The sequence below is a fragment of the Barbus barbus genome (genome assembly GCF_936440315.1).
Source record: "Barbus barbus genome assembly, chromosome: 43".
Taxonomy (NCBI): Eukaryota; Metazoa; Chordata; class Actinopteri; order Cypriniformes; family Cyprinidae; genus Barbus; species Barbus barbus.
In genome coordinates, this window is record NC_136721.1 from 13463998 (window position 1) to 13486829 (window position 22832).

General features: G+C 39.0%; 1 protein-coding gene across 2 annotated transcripts in view; it reads left to right on the forward strand.

The window, feature by feature from the left end:
* ncam1a (neural cell adhesion molecule 1a) overlaps window positions 1-22832 on the forward strand; it is a 222069-nt gene that overhangs the window by 193446 nt on the left and 5791 nt on the right. The window contains exons 14-17 of one of the 2 annotated variants that reach the window (XM_079405265.1): window positions 9412-9536; window positions 10469-10649; window positions 18629-18827; window positions 20696-20812. In XM_079405265.1, coding sequence (XP_079261391.1) covers window positions 9412-9536; window positions 10469-10649; window positions 18629-18827; window positions 20696-20812 — 622 coding nt within the window. Of the gene's footprint in view, window positions 1-9411; window positions 9537-10468; window positions 10650-12998; window positions 14572-18628; window positions 18828-20695; window positions 20813-22832 lie in introns of those variants that run through there. The other variant, XM_079405266.1, reaches the window with a different exon arrangement.

Sequence of the window (22832 nt, forward strand, 5' to 3'; positions counted from 1 at the left end):
TGACTAGTTGTGTGCAAGTTGAAACACTGGAAATTAGAGAGAAGAAATATTTGAGCTTGTTAATATTGTCTTGAAGCTAAAATAAATCTGCATTTTTTATCAATGCGGTTTTAAAGGGATAATTCACCCAAAAATTAAAATCTTTTACTCTGCCTCATGTCATTCCAAATCTGTGTGACATCCTTTCTTCTGCATAAATGGAGTAATTTTGGCAAATGTGGTGGGGTTTTTAATTCAGTTCAATTATAGTGAATGTGCATGAACTGGAGCTTTCAAGTTCCAAAAAGGATTTCTGAAAAAGTGTGATTGCTTTGTATGAAGAACAGGCCAAAACGTTGGATTTTATTCACGTGGCAGTCTTGTAACCTGAAGGTTGTGGGTTCGAGCCTCAGGTCTGGCAGGGATTGTAGATGGGGGAGTGAATAACCAACACTCTCTCCACCCTCAATACCACGTCTGAGGTGAGACCCTTGAGCAAGGCACCATACCCCCAACTGCTCCCCGGGTGCCGCAGCATTGGCTGCCCACTGCTCCGGGTGTATGTTCACGGTGTGTGTGTGCACTTTGGATGGGATTAATGCAGAGCACAAATTCCGAGTGTGGGTCACCATACTTGGCCATATGTCATTTTTTTAGGGTGGTCATGACCTAATGGATAGAGAGTTGGACTTAAAACACCTACAGTCTCAGGTCCGACAGGGATTGTAGGTGGGGGAGTGAATAACCAACACTCTCTCCACCCTCAATACCACGACTGAGGTGAGACCCTTGAGCAAGGCACTGAACCCCCAACTGCTCCCCAGGTGCCGCAGCATTGGCTGCCCACTGCTCCGGGTGTATGTTCACTACTGTGTGTACACTTGGATGAGTTAAATGCAGAACACAAATTCCGAGTATGGGTCACCATACTTTGCCACACACCACTTCCCTTTCCCTTTTCATTGGGGCAGTCGTGGCCTAATGGATAGAGAGTGACCTGTATCTAAATTCACAACTGCTGCAGAAAGAAAGAGATTAAAAAGACAGAAGCTCGGCACTCTTTTGTCAAACAGTCTTTGAAACTCTAACATAGTCTGTCATCTATCAGACACTCGGCTCACAAACAGACTGCGAGTCTATCTAATTGCGTTAAGCTTAAAAGAGGAAACAGGGGATAATTCACCCACATCATATCATTACCTTCCACTCAAAGTACTTATCGTTTAACTCCAAGGCTCTGAGGTTCAGCTCAGTGAAAGTCAGCCTTCTCTCAGATTAGATAGATGAGGATATATTGAAGGTGATGATGTCTGAGTCACTAGCACTAATGCACTTCCAGGAAAATATCGCACTTTGAATTGAGTGGTGTCCTTGCGGCTTGAGACATCTGTGCTGTCACACTCAGCTTGGTCAGTCATGACATTTCAATACAGGTTATTATGTGCATCTCAGAGCCCAGTATAGTCGTCATAAGCATTAAATTGTTTGTGCATGATCCAGAAGAGGATGTTGTTCTCTTACTTGGAATGATGGTGTAATTTATATGTTCTTGGTACTTGAATTCAGCTGGAGTGGTGTTACTCTCTCAAGAAACGTAAAATGAGGTTAAGTTCATACATTTTATTAATTACTTAGTTTAATATACTGCAGATCTCTGCTTGGTTCAGTAGCACAGACTCAAGCAGTTTAACTGTTAATCCAATACACTGAATGTGTGTGGGAATATAGTTTTAGGACTAGTTCACACAGAACACATGTTTTCCTTCCTCTGCTCTGCTTTTTATTATTTATCTATTTATTTATTTATTTATTTTTGTATTGTGGCGGGAGGAGCAAACGACAGACACCGTGGGTGTGGCGTCAAGCCTCGGAGAGGTTTTTATTAAACAAATAAAGGGGAAAAATAAAGTGTCCAGGGAAAATAAAGTGTCCAAAGGAATGGGGAACCTGGTGTCCTCGCTGTGCCGCGGGGCTAGTGAAGGAGGGTAGTGTTCGTCAGGGAAGGGTCCAGGGAAGGGGCGGAGTCCGGTGGCCGCACGCGCTCCCCTCCTGGGGCCAGGCGAGCTAGTGGCGGCGGCGGCATCTCTTGCGCGGCTCCTTCCATCTGCTATGGTCCACTTCATGTAGTCATGTAGTCTGCTCCAGGTGTATGTTCACTACTGTGTGTACACTTGGATGGGTTAAATGCAGAGCACAAATTCCGAATATGGGTCACCATACTTGGCCACACACCACTTCCCCTTTATAATACTATAAAGTATTATATTACGCGATGTCTGTTTTTTACACTTAAAATGGCATTCTGTTTGGAAGAATTTTAATTGACTACTTCTCATTAAATTATTAAATTAATTAAATACAATACAGTTAATTAAATAAAAACATTGCAATGTTTCAAAAGGCATCCCAGTAATGCCCTTTGTGTTCACCTTTGCATACTTTTGGCCATATAGTTTATGTCTGTGTCTCTACACTGAAGTACTTTTCATTTGAGTCGCATGCACTTCTGCCTGGACTGGTTGAATGTTGTTGCAGTGTGATGTACACTAGATAGTTGCTATGAAACTGTTGCAGCAGTGGCTCTACAATCAGAACGGCACAACGGAAGCACATCTCACCATGTTCTCACCATCTTTCAGTGTCTTCAGAGACTCCAACTTCCATTCCTCCAACCACTGCCGACCTTAGTGAGTATGCCGACAGTGTGCAGTGTCGTTTGCCACCATTTATCCGCCTGCTACACGTTTGTTCGCCTCACCTAAACCATTGTTCTGAAGTCAACACGTTCGCAGTAGACCCACAACACACGTCTGTGATAGAGAAAAGAGACCGTGTAGATGTTAGTGAGAAACTGGCATCAAGCCTTCGTAGAGAACCATCACTAACATCCGCTTGTAGACCAGCTCACCTGTCTAACATGACACTGCATGGTAGACATACAGGAATATGACATGCTTTTTTGTGCTAATGGTTTATGAACTCATGATGTGTGCTCAGTTTTTATCCTATTGGATGTGCAGAAAGTTGTAGAAGCAGCATGACACTTGCAGTTCTCCTATTGTGCACTCTGAGATATTAATGAGACGTGTTGCGTACTGTCACGAATGTGGAAACTAATGGAGCCGTCTTCACAACATTAAGCAAAATTGTCAACATTAGCATTCTTAGGAGTGCATGACATCCCTCGGAGATGCAAGCACAGATGCTTTTATCCGAAGAGAATTGCAGTACAGGAACCATCATCATAGAACAACCTGTGTTTAAGTGCACAAGGGCTCATGGTTCAAATCTACAAACTTGTACAATCACCAAATTAACAACAGACGTCTTATGAAGGTGTGTGTTTCGTCTGTTTCTAAACAAGTAAATTTTGATCCTAAACACTAAAACATGCTCTCTCACTTCCCTCTATCCTGCGAGAGACGTAACCAAGTGTTAGTCTGAAAATAGAGTTACCATGACAGCACGGATTACACCTGATCTCTCGACAAACAGACCGCAAATTGGGAGGGTCTGAAAAGGTTTTCCATTGAAAGATAGTTCCTTTTGAGAGACACCTATTCTGTCTCATTCAGTCAGAGAAGTGACAGGGTCTTTATCTTAGAAGTAGGCAGTTGTTTGACTATTGTCTGCTGAGTTGACATTGACTGGCAGGTTTAAGATTGTGCCAAACTAAAACTTCCTCGGATGTCAAAGAAATTTAAATATAATAGTGTGTATTTTAAAGCTTAGGTTTTTAGGGTTGTATGAGTAGATAAGCAAACAAAATATCTGTTCTTTTGTATGATAATGAGTCATAATCAGCATGAAGATTTTAGACTTTCTAAATTACTTGACAGCTACAGTTTATAAGGAACCCTGTTGGTTTACAGACACTCATTTCAAATGGGTTCAAAGTGAATGTGAATGTTAGTGCTTATTTGTATGTGTAATGTGCCTATTTGTTCTTTTTAATTAGTACAGTTATCTGCCTCAGAATGCAAACTTATTTAGCCAGAAGGTCTTTAGGATCTCTTTAGAAAGCTATACTACATATAGAACGATTCTTGAAAGTATATTGCAAGGAAGATTAACATTTTGATTTTATTTCTCTTCAGAGAACCATAGGCATATTTTAAGCAAATTTAGTTCATTTTTATTGTTAAAATAAATATTGTATGTTTTTTTTTTTCTCACGGTTTTAGCAGATGCTTTGATACAGTGCGGCTTCCATGAGGCTTTAATTTATGCTTTTTTTTAAGATTTATTTTTGGCATTTTCATTATTACAATAGGACAGATCAGAACTGACAGGAAGCAAAGTAGAAGGGAGAGAGGGTGCAGGATCAGGAAAGGTCCTCGAGTCGGGATTCGAACTCAGGACACCCGTAGCGCAACAGAATGATGCCCACAACAAGGCTATTGGCACCAACCAGTTTATGCACTTTTACATGTAACTTAAGTATCTGAAGGTGTACATTTGGCATCACATCTAGGGCCAGATTTACTAACAGCTTGTGCCAGCGTAAACCATCTTTTGGCATTAAAATAGTACTATCAGGATTTACTAAAGATGAGCAGTGAAGAATTGGTGTGGACACAGTTATTTTTGCGCCAGACCTTATTGAATATGCGTTTGTAGGAGTTTCCCTTTCAGACGCAAAATTTATGGGAGGAGAGTATTCAAATAAATCACGCAATGTAATTTACTAACATTTGCGCTCGTTAAATGACTGGTATTTGCGCCATTATTTAACACCCAAAAAAAGCAAGTCTTAAAGCAGATGGTAATTTGCGCTGCTCTAGGTAGATTGCGCTGGTCATTTTGGAAATGATCTGGCTGCATGTGTGTTCTTTAATTTGCGCATTTTTATTAAATCACCCACAGAATTTTCCCCTCCCATCGGCACTTTTATGGAATTGCGCACTAACGCTAATTTGCCCTGTTTAGTAAATCTGGCCCTTAGTATTTGACTTGTAGACTGCAGACCTTCAGTTGTGATGGAAAACGCTGCTCCTCATCTTTATCCTCCTCCACCCTTCTCAGCTACAGTCCTGGGCTCATATATGTAAACATCTCAGGCTGAAAGTGCTGATCTAGAATCAGTTTTTGTTTTCCATCCTGATGAATAATCCTAGATCAACATTTCAAAGTATTGTCTTGGGACTTTGTATACATAGGCAGTCTCTGCCTAAATGCTTCTCATTTGCCCGTTCTGTAGCGTCCAGCTTCATGTCCCGTAGATGAGGCAGGTTTCTATCTGTAGGGTCAACATCACTGAGTTTCCTCTGCCTCTGGATGGCCTGCTCTGTTTCAGTTGGTTTTACAGCCCTATTGATGCTATTCAATCTGCACAAGCGTTTATAATTCAATGTACAGTGTAAGAGAGCTGTATTTGAATCCTCTTATCGAAAGTAGCACTCGCAGTCAGAGGAAATACGGCTGGTGAAGTGGATTCATAAAGCAATTTGGGCCCTATTCTTACCCTGCATAGTTTAAATGGGCTTGATGAGAGCTGATATAGGGATGATTTTTTCGTAAGTGCTTTGATTTGTGTTCGTGTTTTAAAAATAAAAAACCTGTCCAGGAATTGCTTTATGGATCTATACACACTGTATCTAATGTTACAGAGAAGTATTTATGTTTATAATTTGTTTTCTTTTTGTTGTTTGTGTTTCTGTTTGTACTTTTTGGTCTTAACACGTTCCATGTTTGTATAATTTTTTTCAATGTTTTGTATTTTCCATGTGACCCCTCCCCCCTTCCACTTTCCTTTCCACCAATCATGTGCGTGCGTATCATGTGACTTTGTCATATGACTCTTGCATGGTGCTGATGATGTCGTCTTCGCTGGTGAACAGAAGGTAATTTTTGTTGATTTTATTTTGTTTTGTTTTGTTTCTTTTCTTTTTACTTTTGGTCTTCCCATTAACAGTGAGAACAGACAAGTTAATGAGGGGAAGATAGAGGAAACACCCACCCAGTACCATCAGGATTTATGAGCCATTTCATTTTTGAGCCATTCATCCTTTAGAAATCTCACACCCCCTACTTTATTTGGCATTTTGAAAACCATCGGCCACTCTGCCTAGACAGTTATCCCAAAGAATAGTCTCCTACACATGCTGCTAGGTGCTCTGCATGTTGAACTTCTTATTGATTTTCAATCTATATTTTAGTCTGCTGACATTTCTACCCTCCCTCTCCAACTCTACTTTTAATAAATGATGCAACTTTTTGAGACAATGTCCAAATATCTTAAAGGGATAGTTCACCCTAAAAAGAAAATTTGCTAAGATTTTACTCACCTTCAGGCCATCCAAGATGTAGATGAGTTTATTCATCGGAACAGATTTTGAGAAATTTAGTTTCATTTTCTCACCAATGGATCCTCTGCAGTGAATGGGTGCCATCAGAGAAAGCAATATTATGGATGGAAGAACTCTTTTTTTTTTTTGCCAGAAGCGACCGTTTGAAGTTAAAAACATCTTGATGGATTTATTACAAACATGCAGCTTTTAATTTCGTTATGGATTTTGTGTGGATTGTTTTGATGTTTTTTATCAGCTTTCATTCTGATGGCACCCATTCATTGCAGAAGATCCATTGGTGAGCTAGTGATCTAAAATTCCTCCAAATCTTTTCAGATAAAGAAACAAACTCATCTTCATCTTGGGCGAGTACATTTTCAACAAATGTTAATTTTTGGGTAAATTATTGCTTTAAGAGAGTTGTTTAAAGACTAATGAGATATTTATGATATCTCACAGACTCATTTGTTAAAAAGAGGCACATCTTTTTCACTTGTTTTCGTACAAATCAGTATAAAGAACATCAATCATCGTCCCCTCATTCATTTGCACATCAGAAATGTGCTTTACATGATAAATTGTCTTATAGTTGCAGTATGTGCCAAATATGTTCATATTACAAAGACTAACAGCAGTACTGATGTTATGTTATTGCATGAACACATTCACACACACTTCTGTTCTCTTTCAGTCTCAGTCTGCATACTCAAAGCCTCTCATGCATGTCCTAATTGTACGTCTTTGTCTCACAAATGTACCTGCTCACTGTCCCTGTCTGCTGCTCCTATGTGGGAATGCAAAAGAGGAAGAGCTTCACTTCCTCATATTTCAAGAAAACGCTTCTACTCTCTCTTTTCCTACCCAAACATTTTTAATGACACACTTGGTTTGAGATGTCGCTGTCATTTTTCATCTCTCAGCTGCTATTCCTGAAATATGTCAAGTTAGGATAGCAGTTATTATTAGTGATGATCGAGTGGGACAATAATCCATGACCCTTGAATCTAATCCTCCTTCTGCATGGTAGCGCATGTTTGTCCTCTTTCTCTCTGTAACCCTAATCTGTCCTTCTTTGTATTCTTAGCATCTGGAAATCCTTCAGCTAACTGGAATTGATGACTGGATCTCAGAAAACCTGTTTAACTGCCATCACTCCTGCACTGCTTGTCTTAAATTAACTTGTCTTCATTTAAATTGCAGCATCCAATTACAAACTTTAATCAAGCTTCAATTCATCACGAAAGAAACACCTTAGGCCTCTGTTTTCATGCATGCTTAAACTAACTGCCTGTTGGTCTGAAATTTTCCAAAAATGCCTCTAACTTAAATTAAGCTTAATTACAGAAGACTACAAAGAGATTTATCAGGATATGAGACCATAACAAACATATACATATATAGGGTTACGTTTTCAGGCTTACATACTTTGCATACCCTTTGCAGAATCTTAAAAACCTTCACAGTCATCTCAAAGGCTTACAAGAAGTCATTGACTATATTATCATTGATTATATTATATTATATTATTACTGTAAGTTTGGTGTTTGTAAGATTTTTTGAAACATGTCATTTAAGTTCACCAAGGCTACATTTAGTTGATCGAGAATATAGTAAAATTTGAAGTTTAAAATAACTGCTTTCTCTTTTAATATTTTTTAAAATTGTTTTAGTTTGTTGATTTCAAGCATTTCTTATTATCAATGTTGACAGCTGCTTAATATTATTGTGCAAACCATGATTTTTTCAGCACACTTTGAAATAAAATATAGAATAGAATAGTCAAAAATTCAAAAGAACAGCATTAATTTGAAAATTCTTTTGTAACATTATAATCATAGCATTTTGGGGACAAAAAACAAACAAACAGCATTGATACTCTTGGTTAAATCAGTATGTCCTTGTTGACTAAAATAATGAATTTCTTTCTGGGAAAAATAAATAAATCTTAATGACCCCAAACCTTTGACCTGTTTTGTACTATTCTTATATTATATTATATTATATTATAATAAAAAACCTAAATGTGTGTGTATGTATGTGTGTATATATATATATATATATATATATATATATATATATATATCCATGTTACTTTGCAAAGTAAAATGATAAATATCTTGTGGATTCTGCCAGGAGAATGTAAACTTATGAGCTAAACTGAATCCCAAACATCTAATCTAACTTGTTCATTATATTTCTTAGGTCAAACATTCAGATATCCTATTGTCTTGACCTTCATCTCATTTGTCATGTAATGTATATTTGGTGGCGTATATACACAGTGTCACATCAGTTCCTAATAGGGGCGCTTGTCTAGCAGCTATTTATGATGATTAATGGGAGCAGAGCGCTGTGGCCTCCTCCCAGTCTCCTCTAGTGACACAGGTAGACAGCTAACATCCCAAACAAGCGCCCACACATGCGCATATCCCTCCCCCTTCGGCCCGCTGATATTATTAAATGTAATGGCTGAGAATCTCCAATCAAAGCATGGAGGATAATTTAGGGAGTTCTGTCATTAAGTAGTGGGCAAGTCGAGATAATGAGCTCCCCCAGAGACTGCATTACAGCGCCGCTCTCTTCCTCCATCACTGCCACCAACACAGGTCCAGCTCTCATTACAGCCCTCCACATGCCCAAGCGACTCAGCTCCACTTTTACAAGAGCCAAACGCTTTCATTAATGTTCCACATTTGGAAGGATGGGAGGCAGAAGTCATCATTATGGTGCCAGAAAGCCTCTGCGATGAGATGTCTCGACAGTTTAGCCAAAAATGAGAACAGAGGAATTTAGACTTTGCTAAGTGACTCAGCTATAAAGTGTTACATCTCATCCTTTGATCATTAATTTTATCATTTTTTGTGCATAGTTTAGAGACCATGGACTGCTATATTACTTCCTTTTAAACTCTCCCAGCTGGGTCAACACTGTAAATTAATTATAAGCTAAAATTAGCCATGAGTTTAATTAGCTAACCTATTTCTGCAGTTCATATTCCGAGATAAAAAAAAATACCTTGTGGATTACAAATCAGCTGTTAAAGGATGAGGGGACGTTCACCTGTGGAAATGTGTTTGGGCACATTTTAAATCTGTGCTGGGGTCTGCTAACAGCGTTTTTTTTCTGGCCGTTTTCTCCTCAGGGGAACCTAATCCTCCTAAACTGGAGGCTAAGCCACTGTCCACAGGCAACGAGATGAAGGTCCACTGGATCAAGCAGGACGATGGGGGCTCTCCCATCAAACACTATCTAGTGCGCTACAGAGCTGTGAGTATGATTGGACATGAGGTAACATACTTAACTCATCCTGTCGTCTGAATTATTTATACCGCTGTTGTAAGAGTTACATGCCTTTGGAGAGGTAGTGAAGTTCATGGGTCATTGACATATAAAAGGAAAAAAATCTAGTTTGAAACACGTGTGGTGTTCTTAAAAATCGACTATTTGTGTTCATGTTTAATTTTGAAAAATCTTTATACAATTTTCAATAAATAATAAATGACAATGTCTAACAAAAACAATTAACATTTATTTTCATAAATTAATTCAGAATTATATATGGAAAAGAAACAACATGATATTTTATAACCTGAACCAGTTTGTCATAAAATGGTCAAATTGTGTGATATTTTAAGAGACATAGGGCCAGATTTACTAAACAGGGCAAATTAGTGCGAGAGCGCAATTCCAAAACAGGGTGATTTACTGACAATGTGCAAATTAAAGAACACAGATGCAACATCTGATTTACATATCAACCAACCAATATGCCAAGCACAGCGCAAAGTAGCGTAGTCGCAAATAAGCAGAGCCTCATGCTCAACAGGTAAGGGTGATCTACTTACGACACAGGCACAAAATAGTTTAAGACATGCTTTTTTTGGGGCATTAAATAATGGGATACCAGTAAATATATACCAGTAATTTGATGAGTAAATTGCGTTAAACGTTAGTAAATTGCATTGTGTGATTCATTTGAATACTGTCCTCCCATAAATTTTGCATCTGAAAGGGAAACTCCTAAAAGAGGTGTGTGTCGATTCAATGAGAATTGAATTTTTTTTTGTATTTTTGAAGAAATTACAATACATAAGTACATAATACATTAAAACGATACATAAAAACACATGAAAATGAGAATTGTGTTATTGACCCTTATATACCATCCTTGCTTAAAGACTGTCTACATGTATCCATAGAAGAATCGCCAGGAATGGAAGCCGGAAATCCGCCTGCCCAATGGCAGCGAGTACGTTGTTCTGCGAGGTCTGGACTGGAACACAGAGTACGAGGTCTACATCATTGCCGAAAACCAGCGAGGGCGATCTGAACCCGGCAAACTCTCCTTCAGGACCTTGCCAGAACCCACCGCCATCCCAGGTACAGCCCACCCCCTAACCCTGAAGCACAGCCACTGCTAGCCTGCGCAGCCAACGGCCCAACCGCCTCAACCCAACCCCTGTTAACCCCATCCTACTGGCAGGTCTTGTTGTGGATTACACCGGCCACCCTTGTGTCAATTCAGGTTGTGGCCTGGCCTCCCTCTAGAGAGTGATTTGACACAATCTAAGAGTAATAAGAGTGCAGAGTGATAAATGTCTGTGAGAGGTGGCCACGGGTGAGGCCTGGAGATCTTCAGCTCCTCTCCAGAGCCCTGACCCCTCCGGCAACCTCCCCCTGACTCTTGCAGCCGGCTTTATTGCTTGTCTCGGAGCGATTGCAGATGATATCAGCAGAGATGAGATTTTCTATTTGGCACTCGGGAGGCAAAAAGCCACAGCAGGTCCGTTAAACCATCCACCCCCTCCAACACGGGCTCGTTTGGTCTGTGCTCCATTGGCAGTGCTGTGTTTTTGTTTTCTTGCGAGCTGCTTCCCCACTGATAAAAATTGGCCCTTAGATCATCCCTCTCTCTATTTCCTCTGTCTCTTTCTCGAGGCTGAACTGAGGCTCAGTTCAGGCTCATTGCGGCAGACCGATTGAATTGGGCTGACTATCTGCCCGCTCTCAGTGGGGATGCATCCTCTGGTTTTGCATGATGACGCCTCAACAGGATTAATGGTTTAATGCTTTACCGAGGACCTAACAGGCATCTGCCAGTGCATGGCCAAGAGACCTGCTTTTTCTCATCCGCTTAGTGGGAAGCAGACATATAGCAGTGGGAGCTTTGGATCTCGGAGCACTTGTGCAAGACAGGTTCAGATTGATAGAAAAGCCTTCCTTTGTCCCTTTTCCCATCTCGCCACACTTACACATTGCAGAGTTGTTAACCTCAGTGTGTAACATGTGGGAGTTCAAAAAAGCGGCTTTATTTTTAGCCCAACATCTGCATTGCATCAGCTGGAGCAGCTGCTGTTAGAAATGATGGTCCAAAAACAGCTGCTCAGACAGAGATTCACACTTCTCTAGAGTCTTATATTCGGACCAGCGTGCAGGAGACAGGTTAGAAACCCTTAAAACTGTCTGGACACTATTATTATCACAAGACATATTCCTTCAGCTTGCAGATGGTCAACACGTCGAGAGTTTGGCAGGAATTAAAATAGGGAGCCAGTGGATTTTCGTGCGTGGTACGGGTAACGGGTTGATCTTAACCCTGACCGAGCGACAAATGCTAAAGCTCTACTTCCTGTAATCCAAATCTCCCCGGCTACAGTTGACATGAAATAAAAGCTGTTCTAATACAATGGCCGTTAACGTTTGTGCAGTTTAAGTAACATCGGAAAACTCATTCAGTCATTCAACTCATTATTACAGCATATTGCATCATAACCTTTGTTTCGCCTTGTCGTCTGAATGGGCAACATTTTCCCTGGTGTTTGCTACATAGAAAGATGAAAGCCTGTTTGTTTCCTAATTTACTGTAGAATGTTTTTCTTGATCTGAATTAATTATAATTAATTTAAATGCAATTTTCTGGAAGCACTTCTTTAAAGCTGAAGTTTGTATTTTTTATTTAACATTTCATTTTAAAATACCTTCTCTATCTCTGCGCAGTAGAGACAATTCTAAATAAGCCACTTGTAGATGACTTTCTCCAAAAAGTGTAAACACTGTCTCTGTGATGCTATTAATGACCGTTGGCTTTGGGATGGGACTATTTATTTGACAGAGCCATTGCAGTTCAATTACACTTTTTGTTTGTAACGTTGCAATACAGTTTGGAGATGCTAGTAGAGAGGAAATTGCACACTTCACCTTTAAAGAAGGGGGGGGGTATGTAAGATTGATCAAAATACCGGGAAAGTTGCCTGATCTGTGTTTCTTGATTGTACATGTCTTCGTGTCCCTTATCATTCTATACTTCCCATCATTTGACTATCGTTGTCCTTTCATTCTCGACTTGCTGTCATTGCTGTGCTTTTAATATGCTACCGCCTTCTTACTTTGGTTTTTACTAACTTGCTTGAACTTTCCTTTGATGTTCTTTTCTAATCTTGATTAACCTTTTAAACTTAATTTTCTGTATTTGACCTATTCTCTGTCTCTCTCTCTTTTTTCTCTCTCTCCCTTTCTCCCAATTTCTTTCCCTGTTTTTTCCTTCCCTCCCTCTTTCCCTTTTTCTGTCCCCATGTGTAAAATCGGACATCACCGGATCATCGCATTTTCAAACACGCACTCAAAACTTTATTTTTTCCCCATTTTTGCCTCTGTTTTTTTTCTGTGCACTGTCCCTGTGGTCTTCGGGTGTCTTTTTTTGGTGTGGTGGTGTGGGATGTGTGGTCTCAGCAACCCTTGGCTGCTCCTCTGTGACGTACGCTCTCGTCACTCTCATGTTCTCCATGCTGACTGTGCTAATGCTCTCATAAACTGGGGCTCGGCAGAGGAGAGGAGCCCCGTCCACTCTTCAACCACACCCTTCAGTTTTCTACGCATTTCTGATCCTCTCGCCGGCTAAACAAAAAACAAACAAAAAAGAATATCAGTTACATGTATTGGAATTAAGCAGAGTGTTCGGTGCTTGTATCATTCTGTTTTCTTTTTTGTTTCTTGTCATATTTAGTTAATTATTCATTTTATGTTTAAGCAAGACAACGTTGATGTGTTTGAAAATATGTTTTTCAAACCATGGACTTTTTGGGAGTGTTGTAGAAAATCTTTCCCTATCAAGAAGCCTAGTCTCTTGATATTATATCTCGATATAATTATTCTAGGGCCCATTTAGGAGATAAAAAGTCCTTATTTTCATTACCTTCTTTAATTTTAAGTTTCTTATTCTTTTGTTGTTGTTGTTATTATTATTATTATTATTATTAAGATATTAACTAATTTGGAAGGGTGTTTTTAAGGAATAGGCACCAAGTTGGAAAACGTGTTTTTTGTGACAAAATGTATATAATTTTAGACAATTCAGAAAATATATACTTTCTGTAATGGACTTTTATTTACATTTTCTTTTCTCTGCTTCTTACTTGAAAAGACCATTCAAAACTAATGCTACTGCTGTTAAACTCATTCACATCAATAAGTGTCATTTTCAACAGTGTAATTTAATTATGTTCTGTAATACATTTTTTGTATACACGTACCAGTATGGTGTCATGCAGTAATCATTGTAGGTTTTAAGAAAATACGGTAAGCTAGATGGATTTTTTTTTGTTTATTTTATGTTTTTAACAAACGCAACATGGATTCGAGTCGAAAGCTTGCGACAGCGAGTTGCATGGGACCGTAATGCGTGACCGTTTCATGTTTGTCCCATGATCACATGGTGCTCAATGTCGGTTTGGAGGGACCCATGGAGCCTTTTACTTTTAAAGGGCAGGAGTGTTCTGCAGTACTTCTGACTGACCATCTCTACTCTGAAATGCTAAATTCCTTAAGGCTGTTTTTTCTTGCTTAGACAGGATTTAACATAAACACCCCCCAGACTGAATTTTAATGCGAAACCCACAAGCATTCTTGTGTGCATGGCACCGCCTCCGTTGTAACCGTATAAATAAATTTTGAACATTAGCGATGGACGGATACAGGTATGGACGTTGACTGACCTTCAGCCGGTGGTGGTCAGTTTACATGTTCGAGGCTGCCGTATGCCATTGAGAAGGGAGATACGAGTGTCATTATTATGCAAGACCTATGCTGGCATTTCCTGGGAGGGTGTAAAGTGCAACTAATGTAATTAAGTGTCTTACAGTATAAAAGCTCATATATATGGCAGGGTTATGGAAATAAATGGGGGAGGGAATGGGGGTCGTTTGTTCAATAAAATGGAGTAGCATTTGTTTCCCATTTTGGAATGGATTCTCATGGTAATAAAGTGATGCGCCCTAGAGTTTTGACTCTTGGAAACGCATGTGCCAATCAGTTTGTCGGGCTCATCATTCATATGCAGGTGCATCTCTGTCCTTTATCATTGTATGTTGGTGCTATGTGACATTTCATCAGAAAAGCAGCACCCCGTTTGGTCCGTCTGGGATGTTTAATGCCACTCCGGATGGATCATCACCTTCATTCAGACTAGCAGAACCAGAGGCGAAATGACTTGAGAATCCAAACTTGGCACCAGCAGAAGTGTCACTTGTTCACACTTATCACTGAGAGTGACTGGAGATGGAGGCAAGTGCCAAGTCTGGTTATTGTGTCTCAATAACCTGAGAGTCTTCAAAACAGACTGAACATTTGTAATGACTGTGGCGTGAAGGTTAAAATGGGCTGTTAGAGAAAAGTCACATTCAGCAGATGCCTCTGGAGCATTTAAAAAGTATTAAAGTATTAATAAACTGCAATAAAGTATTCTGGTGATCTGTTGTAGATTTTTACAAATTGTTATAACACCTGCAGTTCGATTTTCGATTCTGCAGTAGCTTTATTTAATACATTTGTATGTAATATTCAACACAGGGGTTTTTGAGTTTTTGAGTTATTTTTCTTTAGCTAGCTGCTAGCCCCTGCCATAACTACATTCTGAGGACTCAAAACCTGCTTTTCCATCGATGGCTATGCAAAATTAACCACAAATTAATTTGCTAGTATTTTTATTATATAGAGTGCAGCAGATATAACAACCAAACTTGGAAGACTAATTCACCAAGAGTTTTTCCTATGGTAAAAATAAATTGACGATACTTGGATGATTTGTTGTACAACATGATTTAAAAATACATAAATAAATAAATGTGTTTTTGCATTTACATTTACCACGGACCTTGTTTTACTCATAAATTGAAAAAACTTTCTCTATGGAGCCCATAGCAAATTAGTCATCTTGAGTTTTGACATCACTGCTGCAGCACTCTTAAGTATGCTGTTACAAGTCACATGACATTTACAGCTCAAGTAATTGGCTTGAAAATTGTGTCCAGAACTGAATACCTATGAACAAAGACAGCAGCGCGGGTACTTCCAGGTGCATTGCCATAGGAATGCTAACAGCTAACCATGTCCATGTATTCCAGACTGCCTTGTTTAAGCCTAACACTCAAATATAACATGCTCCACATTGTCAGTTTTTTTCACACCAAGTTTCAGTATTCAGAACATACAAGGTTTGTAATATGTGGAGACGGCTCGAGTGTCTGGAAGACCTTTCAAGTATGCTGCTGAGTCAGCAGAGCAGGGTGTTTTTGGCCGGTGAAGGAGCTCAGCGAGACAGCCTTTGTGCTCAGATGTGTGCCGTGATTTATCGCACTTGTTAAAATGCAGGCTGAAGCTCAGGAAAACAAGTGCTGCCCACTCTGCGCCCCGAGCTAGGAGAAGCGCTTTCAGCCCTCTCCTGGCCGGCCGCTAGATTAAATCTGTCAGCTCTACCTGTTACCCTGCCTCTTATACACATCCATGGAGTGTGTTGACTGCTATGATGGCTAGATTTCATCACAAAGTCCACAGCACCAGATTACCTATCGTACAGGTTTCTTGGTTTAAATTCATAATACGTTTTGGATTATTGTAGATCTATTGCAAGTCTTGAGCACAGTATTCTTAGAGCAGTAAGACTCATGTGGAGCTGCAGGTTGAGATGAGGTGTTTTTTTTTTTTCTTAGAATATATTTGTCTAATGCATTTTTCATCCAGGTCACTGTTGAGTGCATCCATAATTCATGATCTCCTTGATACACGTAGATGTGTTTTAGGTCTTTATGTGGCTCCATCAATGATTTAGAAGGATGTTTCATTAGAGATACTTCATGTGAAGTTGCCTAGAACTCGATATAAGCCTAATTGCAAATTCAGTCAGCTTGTTCATCTTAATTCTCTGTATAATCTATGGCTGTATACTCACAAGAATGCTTGAATGAACTACCAATTGAGTGTTAGGCTAACAATAAACTATGTTAGCATAATTTCTTGCAGCAAACATTTTAGATCATCAAAGCTGTGTGCACCCATGATGTCTCAGTATACTATATATAGATAGATAGATAGATATAGGACAAAGTGATTTTGCTTACAATGAAGATTTGTTTACAATGTTTTAATGATAAAATTACCTATTACAGAACAACTGCTTTATGATAGTAGGTATTAGCTTTTTACCTGTCTCAATTTTATTTTATTTTAAATCAGAATTTGTCTAAAATAAGTTGTATTTGCTTTTAGCCACATGGGAGGTCCCTTTGTTAGTCCAAATGCATTTTGGTCATCCACATGGTTTTACAAGGACCATTTGAAAAAGTCATGTTCCTACAATTGAATCAAATATTTCCGCATAGATTGATCTAATTTGAGTTAATATGAATTGCCATGTTTACCGATGCAGTGTTAAGATCCATATAGCTAATGTTTATTAAACCACATTTTAATTGTGCATTATGTTTACTGATCCAGACCATGTCCATCCATCTCAGTAGATCCTGTAGTTATTTAGCATTTTCATGGTGTAGCTTGTCATTCCTGGTAAGTAGTGCTGCAAACACAGTTCTGCTTGTGTTTCTTCATCTCATTTAATCCTTGTTCCTTTAACGTGGTGTTTTCTTTTACTTTCATCTGTATGGCTTCCGTTTTTTGTGTTGTGTATGTGTGTGTGTGTGTGTGTGTTGATGCAGGAGTTACCCCATAAGTGAATGCACTAAGAGCTGAATATTGAGATTATCTCCACCGTTCCATGCCAATGCAATTTCTCTGTTAAAATATGTGCATGAATACGAACAGAACTAGCCTTGTATTTAACGTTCTGAGCAAGACTGCTGAAGTTCTGTACAAAGAGAGTTAATTATGTCTCTGAATAAGCATGCTGGGTTCATTTCCATGTGAGTGATGAATGCCCTGCTTCAGAATGACGCTGTATGTGATGCTATGTTGAATACTGTGTGTGGATAACACTTGAAAGGCATCCCATTTTGGCAATCTGTGTGGTGAACCTAAACATTATGGGGGTGAATTCACTAAGAATCAACTGATGGTGCTGTTTATTTGCACACGATTGTTGTTTTAGTCATTCTGATGATACAAATAATTAATCAATGTGTGTGTGTGAAGGATATATCAGACAACCATAATCTGGCATACTTTACTGGAACTGTACAGCATGGTTTTAACACTGTGATCCAGGCACCTCTTTAAAAAGTGTAAAATGAACTCTACACCACACATTTGGACATACGCCCGGTTATAACGCTCTTCTCCATCGCTTGATTATCGTTTGATGAATTACTGCTGCCATGATTAATAGAAAATGTACACAAACAAATAAAATTCTGTTAACTGCTCTTGGAAGCTTGACGTTACATTTTGTGAGGTTCAGTTCCTAATTTACAAAGAGAGTAGCATTTCACCAAATACAGTATAATGACTTAAAGGGACAGTTCATCCAAAAAATGAACACTCTTTCATCATGTACTCACCCTTGTGTAATTTGAAACCAGTATGACTTTCTTAATTCAAGAACAAATAAAAGAAACCTCTCTTTTTTATCCATAGAATGAATGTAAATAGGATCCAGTGTTGTTTTGCACCTTGTTTACTCTTATTGTATAGAGAAAAACAGTTGAAACATTCCTCTTTTATGTTCCACAGAAGAAAGTAAGTCGCATACAAGTTTGAAACGACATGAAGGTGAGTAAATGTTGACAGAATATTCATTTTTGGGTGAACTCTCCCTTTAATTTAAATACAAAGCAGTGCGATTCAGCACATTTAGTTCCTGGATTGCTGGTGGTTAGTGAATAAGACGCAGTGTGTAAAAGTGCAGTTGTTTAGTGAATTCGCCCTTATGTGTTTCTATGAGTGTGTTGGCTTTAGTCCTAACTGCCTTCAACAAACCAATCCTTTCAGCTCACTTCAAATTAGTACAACATACAATAGACTGTCATTTTTTCTAGACTGCATAGATCAGTATGGCACTGTGGAAAAGCCTCACACTTTAAGGTCTGCAGTGACATTATTTTGTTTTGACATTCTCCTCTTCCTCTTTCCCAAAGAAACAAGCTCAGGGTTGAGCACCGGGGCTATCGTGGGCATTCTCATCGTGGTCTTCATCCTGCTCCTCTTTGGCGTGGACGTCACATGCTACTTTCTCAACAAGTGTGGGCTTCTCATGTGCATTGCCGTCAACTTCTGTGGCAAGTCTGGGCCCTCTGCCAAAGGGAAGGATATCGAGGAGGGAAAAGCCGCTTTCACGTGAGCCTGTCTTTTCCTTTCCCTCTCATCTGTGTGTGTTCCCTTGTCCGATAACGGCATCCATCACGGCCCCCATCAGCTCTACAGGAGGGCTTGAGGCAGGGCTGATTGTGACACATCTGACTCTATGAATGAGAATGATGTGAATATTGGCTCATGGCGGCAGTGTTAAGATAAGAGGAGAGGAGGAGAGGTGAATGCAGGAATGAAAAGGCGGCCTGGTTGCTGTTTGAAAATCCCTTGCAAAGAAAACCTTTTCTTTTTTAACTAGCAAGTTATCCATATTTTGATGTCATTTAATTGCACTGAAGTGATCTAAAATATAGTTTTCACAAATATGATAAATATAAAAATATAGTGCTAAAAACAGCTATTATCATATATCTGAAGAAAATAAAGTTTTTATGAAATTTAATTTTTTCTTTTCTTTCCCTGCCAATAGTTTTACATCAATTTTAAATACATGTGACATTAACCTTATTTAGCATTATATTCAAAATATGTATTATATTGTTTCTTTTTTTTTGGTCACACTTTATTTTATGGTCTAATTCTCGCTATTAACAAAACAATAAATAATGGCTTTTGCCTCAATAAACTCCTAATTACTTCTTACTACTGTTCACATCTCTGTGGTTAGATCAGTGCACAATAATGTGTCTTTGACCTTCATTATGTATGTTTTGATTATACTGTGTTGTAAATAAAATACAAATAATAAAAAAAAAACATTTTCACACTCTGTCTAACCTGCCTCAGTCACAGTCACACTGATGGGCCATTAGCAGCTTTAGGGGAGGGCCCTTTGTTTCTCAGGTGAAAATCACTTAATATTCAAGCCCATTACCACTCCCTCGCATATTGACTTTCGATCACAAAACATGTCTTAAAAAATTTAAATCAATATATTGTTTTCTGTGAATGAGTAAGCAGAATGATTTTCACATAATTGTGAAGTAAATATTCTAGCCTACAAGACTGATTACTCTTAGTCTCTAAATCTTATTCAGGACTTTTTAGTGGGGGTTTTAGGGCCTTATTTCAGCTACATTTTTCTTCCCAAAACTTACTAGCCACACATAATATTTTTTTTTCTAAAAAATGCAAACATGTACATTTATCTTGGTCACTTATTATTTTAGCACAGTTTGTGCTGAATACAAAAAAAAAAAAAATGTTGGTCAATAGTATGTTATAAGTAGCTGAAATAAGCACAAATATCAGGGCATGTCAAAACATCTCAAGGGCCCCAAAATCACCTCATACCCCAGAGGGTTAATAGTTAGTAGTTTAGGTGTTGGGCAGGATTAGGGATGTAAAATATGGTTATGCAGAATATGTGCATTTTAAGTAATAAACAGCCAATATGTTAATAATAGGCATATTAATAAGCAACTAGTTAATAGTGAGAATTGGTCCCTATACTAAAGTGTTAACTTTTTTCTTTAATTGAACTGCCAATAGTTTCACACATATAATAAATATAAAAATATGGTCTCAGAACATATATCTCAGGATTAAATACATGTACATTTTCCTGTTACCTTACCTTTATTCATTTGAAATAAATCTGTCAATAGATTTATTTTTTTGCACCATATGTTTTTTAAAAAAAACTCATTTTCCCTTACATTTCTTACTTTAATGCCATAACAGCTATAAATTAATATAAACACATTTTTGCCAGAAAAGTACACCACATGGTGCGAGACCATATAATCATCAACCCGTTTTAATCAGTGCTGCTAATTTCAACAAATCCTGATCTATGTTTGCCAACAATGTTCACTACGTGTTTGCAAGCCGTAAATCCACACCCCTTGTGACGTTAGTTAATCTCGCTAACTCTGGTGTGTCATTTTTTACAGTAAGGATGAATCTAAGGAGCCCATTGTGGAGGTAAGGACTGAGGAGGAACACACACCAAACCATGAAGGAGGAGGACCCACCGAACCCAATGAGACCACCCCTCTGACCAACCCTGAGTGAGTCTCTAAAACACACACACTCACACACGGTCCAAAACACAAAAGTCTGGTCTTTTTCTTCAGGTTATTAACATCTACCTGTGTTTAACAGTCGTCTTGTTGTAGCTTAATGTTGTAGATACCACACACCCCTCACTTTTTGTGATTATCTAACATGGTATGTTTTATTTTGAAATGCATGTTGGACTTACTGATGTATGTGTATGTTTTGCCTTGCCCCCCCCCCCCCCTCCTTTTTCTTTATGTGGATCTCCTTCTCCCCGTGTCTCCTCTCTCTCTCTCTCTCTCTCTTCCCGCTGTCCTCACAGGCACGCTGCTGACACCACAGCAACAGTAGTGGACTTGCTTCCCTCTGTAACCACTAACTCAGACCCCGGCACTGACAGTCCTGCTAGTGATAGCACCACCCTTACCTCAAGCACCGCCCCTGCGGCCGACCCTAAAACAGCCCCTAAAGTTACCCCCAAACCTAACGTCACCTCCCCACAAGCTGCTCCTGCAGCCGTGGCCCCTCTGGTGGACCTGAGCGATACGCCCTCCAACCAGACTTCAAAGTCCTTAGATGCCCCCCAGCCGTCTGATTCAACCCCTGCAGATCTGACCAAAGCCGATAGCCAGAGCCTTGCTGAGCCGGCCAATCCCCCTCAAATTAAGGACTCTCAGGTACAGGGAGGAGCCCACCAGACCACAGATAGTGAGCTTGCCAAGGATGCGCTAGCCAAGCCCTCCAGCGACTCCTCCAGCGCACCGTCCGCACCCAACCAGAACGAGTATGGCCACCTCTAGATGTTTAGTTGTGTTTGTGTCCTTAACCATCTCCACTTTCTCACTGTCTGTTTTCTCCGTCACCCCCCTTCCTCTTGAGTTTCTTCTCACTTCTTAATGTAAAATCCGAATTTCATCAGGTTCCTCCTGCGTGAATCTTAGCGTGTATTCCCTTTGGTATTCAATGAGAGATGACTTGGTGCACTGAGACAGCTTGTGCGGGTTTATTTGCACCTCTGTAAAAACCAGTTCAGTGACGCCGCTTCAAAGCACACCGGGGTTATAAATGTGTAAATTTGTTCGTTTGGTTTTGTTTTTCAGAGTGAGCAAATTGATTCCTCCATTATCGCTGGCAGAGCCTCACAATGATTGGTTGTAACAAATGGCACAATTCCACAGCTGATGATTTTAAATGATGGCTTTCAAAGCTGAAAAGGACAGTGAGAAATAAATTTGCAGCCTTAATGGTGCTATTGAAAAAAGAGCGTCTTAGAGAAGGCTAATGTATGATCGTTGTAATTACATTAACACAGCAGATGAGGTGCAGTGTCATTTGTGCCCCTGTGGGTGAAATAGCCAACTTCAAATGGCCAGCTGATGGAACGAAAAACTTGGAAAAAACAGCAGTGAAACATTTTTTTTCATTAGTCATTACAGTCATTAAAGATGTGCTACGGACATAAAATAAAAACAACTCTGCATCTAACTTGCAGATTTTATGTCTCAACCAGTGATAGGACAGAAATACATACTGTGCCTATAAATATATATATATATATATATAGTATATATAATTAAAGTTTGTATATGTTTGTATATGGCTTTAATTTTTTGTTTTTACATTATGCTGGATGGTCTGATTTAATTCTGATTAGTTCATTCTGTCTAAAAGAATCACTCAGTTTGACAGGAAAAATACATCTGATTGTTATGTAAATAACCATCACAGCATATCAGCATATTAGTGTGATTTCTAAAGGAACATGTGACACTGAAATCCAGCTTTGCCATCACAGGAATAAATTACATTTAAAATATATTCACATAGAAAACAGTTATATAAAATTGTAATAATATTTCACAACATTACTGTTTTTACAGTATTTTTATCAAATAAATTTAAAAACATCATACTGTCCCCAAACTTTACTGAACTTAACCAAACTTTGTTACTGAAAATAATGTCTCTGTGAAGCATTGTGAAGACAACACAAATTAAATTAGAGTCCTGTTTATTTGATCCAAATGGCCT